The sequence below is a fragment of the Puma concolor genome, chromosome A1 (genome assembly GCF_028749965.1).
Source record: "Puma concolor isolate L17-30 chromosome A1, mPumCon1.1.hap2, whole genome shotgun sequence".
Taxonomy (NCBI): Eukaryota; Metazoa; Chordata; class Mammalia; order Carnivora; family Felidae; genus Puma; species Puma concolor.
This window is the reverse complement of record NC_141667.1, coordinates 4,966,785-4,969,952: the sequence shown is the minus strand read 5'-3', so window position 1 is coordinate 4,969,952 and position 3,168 is coordinate 4,966,785. Positions and strand designations below refer to the sequence as shown.

Genomic DNA, 3,168 nt, shown 5'->3' with positions numbered 1-3,168 from the left:
GCGGTTACCTGAGGCTGGCGCGGGCAGCAGACGCCGGGCGCCGAGCCCCACCTCCGCCCCCCGCGGCCCCGAGGGCAGGCGCCCCGCTCGGGCGGGTGGGACTCGACGCACCGCGCCCGACGGGCCCCGCCCCCGCGGCCGGCTCCCCGCCCCTCGCCGCTCTGCGCACGCGCGACCGCGGGCTGTCCGCGGAGCTGCCGGAGCCGGGACTGGCACCCTGGGGGCTGCGGTTCGGAGGCGCCTCCCCCTCCCCCTAGCTCGCGGCTCTCCGGGAACCTGGGGCCCGGCGCTTCGCGCTTCGGCCCCGCAGGCCCCTGCAGGCCCGGGGGCGGCGCAGGCGCGGAGCCGGGGTCCTCGCGCCCCAGCCCGGAAGTCCGCGCGGCCGACGGTGGCGGGGCGCTGTGTGCGGGCGGCGTGCGCGGCCGCGTGGGCCATGGGGCGGCGGGCGCGGGGCCGGCGGCTCCAGCAGCGGCCGCAGGGAGCGGAGGACGGCGCCGAGGGCGGCGGGAAGCGCCGTGAGGCGGTAGGAGTCGGGGCGAGGGCGGGCCGGGTCCCCCGTCCGCCGCCCGGCCCTCGAGGCCTGCGGGACGGCGCGGGGCGGCTCCTCCGGCCCTGGGTAGACCCCTCTTTCGTTCCTCAGGGCTGGGAAGGCGGGTACCCCGAGATCGTCAAGGAGAACAAGCTCTTCGAGCACTACTACCAGGAGCTCAAGATCGTGCCCGAGGGAGAGTGGGACCAGTTCATGGAAGCGCTCAGGGAGCCCCTCCCCGCCACCCTACGAATTACTGGCTACAAGAGGTAAGGGGCCGCGCCCAGCCTTCCTGTGCCGGGGGAGTTGGGGCTGGCTAGAGACGCGGGCGCCCCCGTCACCCCGATAAGTGCTGCGGTGCTGGAGAGCTGCTGCTCGTCGGCGCTGTGGACCCGAGGGTCTGCAAACATAGCACGGAGGAGGGAGCACGAGGGTCGGACGGAACAGGCCGAGGAGGTGTTGCAAGGTGGGAGGCTAGGATCAGACGTGAAAGTGCGATCCGAGAGGGATTCGTGAGCTGAGGACGCCTCCCCCTTTGCAACGCGTGAACGTTAGTGGCGTTCCAGAGTTCCTGAGAAACCCCGCGTCTCTGTCCGTTGCATCTTTCCGCGAGGAGTTGCAAGCAAATGAGAACCTGTGGGAATGTTTAGGAGGGAAGGAATGCAGGTAGTCGTCCCTTTAGCTTATCGGTTAGCCAAGGAGCAGCGCGGATTGTTTAAACTCTGAAGGAAGAGGAAAAGGGCAGGATGCAAGAATGTCTTCGTTCGGCGCTAAGATGGTTTTGTTTTAAATAAAACACTCGTCATCTTAGATTCATTCATAGTAGTCTTTCCGATGGGTTTGAAACTTACTTTTTTTTTTTTTTTTTTTTTTTAATAGCCATGCAAAAGAGATTCTCCATTGCTTAAAGAACAAGTATTTCAAGGAACTGGAGGACCTGGAGGTGGACGGTCAGAAAGTTGAAGTTCCCCAGCCCCTGAGTTGGTAGGTAAAACAAGTCTTCATCCTGTTGGATGTTTCTTTGGGATTTTAGTCTTTGTCGTTTGGCAGCGTGTTTTCTGGGCAACATGTTTGTTAGGAGCGTGTGAGAATCTGAATGTACTTTATAGACACCCTCGTGTTCTTTTTACACGGTACTTTTTATCTGTGTTACTTTATACTGGAGTATATAGCTTTTCACATGTGATTTGCAGCTGTCCCGGAGTCATTCAGTTCAGTTAATTTTTCCAAGTGCATCAGCCTCTGTCCTTCCATGATGGACACTTGTACCTATTTTCACCTGCACCCCTTGTTTTCTCACGTCAGAACTGCTGCTGTGTGGTTTCTACCTTCAGCAGAAGGATACAGTCCACCTGACCAGGGTCGCCACGGACCAGTCCAGCTGATTGTGGATTTCCACTGTGTCCAGCGCTGGTGGGGACTCCTGCCCTCCGTGCTGACCCTTTCTTTACTTGCCCTGGAAGTATCCTGTGGATTATTTGCTCATCATGGCCTAGTTCAGGTCTCAGTGAAGTGAAGGCAGTCCCAAAAGTCTTGGAAGGCGCCTGGAGTATTCACGCACAGACTCCAGAGGCGCCAAGCCCAGGGTAATCTGTAAACATAAAAGTCATTGAATTGTTAGAGTTCCACATTTCGGATTATCAACTTTGAGGCATTGTGAGTCCTCCCAAAGCGATGATTTTAAATGATTGCTGTAAAAAGCTGAATTTTCTCTTCCAGGGGTCATACGGGCTTTCCAGGGGCCATATCACAGATGTGTGCAGCACACACAGTTGGAGTGAATGCAGACTGGCCAAACGTTTAAGTCTGCATTCAGCCAAGCTCAAGAGCAGATACACCATTATAGAATGCACTTCTTGGATATGAAAATAAATCTACGGTTACCATGATGGATTTTGTACGAAGATTTTAAAAGCTCAAATGTTCTAACGCAGGAAATGACTTGAGTGGTTACTAGATGCATGGACCCCTGTACTGAGGTCATTAGAAAAGGAATGTTTTTCCAACTGCCGTACCTGTGACATTGCTAGGTCACCTCGCCTTCGCATAATCCAGCTTCCTCTGCTGTCTTAGTAACAAGGTTACTGACTTAACTCCCCCCAGTGCCTTGGTTTGGAGATTGGACTGATGTTACTGGTGTTTGTAGCAGGGGCCATCTGATATTTTCAGAAGTGGGTTTAAGGTTGTGTTTGTGTACGTTTCTAATAGTTCTGCATGTGTTGACTGCTTCACATAATCACCTGAAAACATTTGTTCCTTCAGCCTTATATTTAGAAATGTAGTTTTTTGGAAGAGCAAGTCTGGCCCGTAGGAGGAGCTGAAAAGCGTGCATCCTGTAAGGGAAGAAGTGCTTCTGGGTGGGTCATTGTGGGACTTCTCTTCTGCAGGTTCCAAAAGATCTATGAGAATTAGTCTTGCTATTTTTATCGTTCACTGGAAACTACAGTTAAAATTTTGTTTGATTAGCCCTTTTAACATTTTTTTTTAATGTGTATTCATTTTTGAGAGACAGAGTGCAAACAGAAGTGGAGCAGAGAGGGAGACACAGAATCCGAAACAGGATCCCAGGTTCTGAGCTCTCAGCACAGAGCCCGATGCGAGGCTCGAACTCACAGACCATGAGATCGTGTCCTGAGCCG

The 3,168-nt window shown here is 54.7% G+C and overlaps 1 protein-coding gene across 1 annotated transcript in view; it reads left to right on the top strand.

Moving 5' to 3' along the window:
- Positions 1-187: 187 nt before the first annotated feature.
- NSUN2 (NOP2/Sun RNA methyltransferase 2) overlaps positions 188-3,168 on the top strand; it is a 28,382-nt gene continuing 25,401 nt past the window's right edge. The window contains exons 1-3 of the mRNA XM_086675736.1: positions 188-523; positions 641-798; positions 1,409-1,513. Coding sequence (XP_086531862.1) covers positions 434-523; positions 641-798; positions 1,409-1,513 — 353 coding nt within the window. The 5' untranslated portion in view covers positions 188-433. The remainder of the gene's footprint in view (positions 524-640; positions 799-1,408; positions 1,514-3,168) is intronic.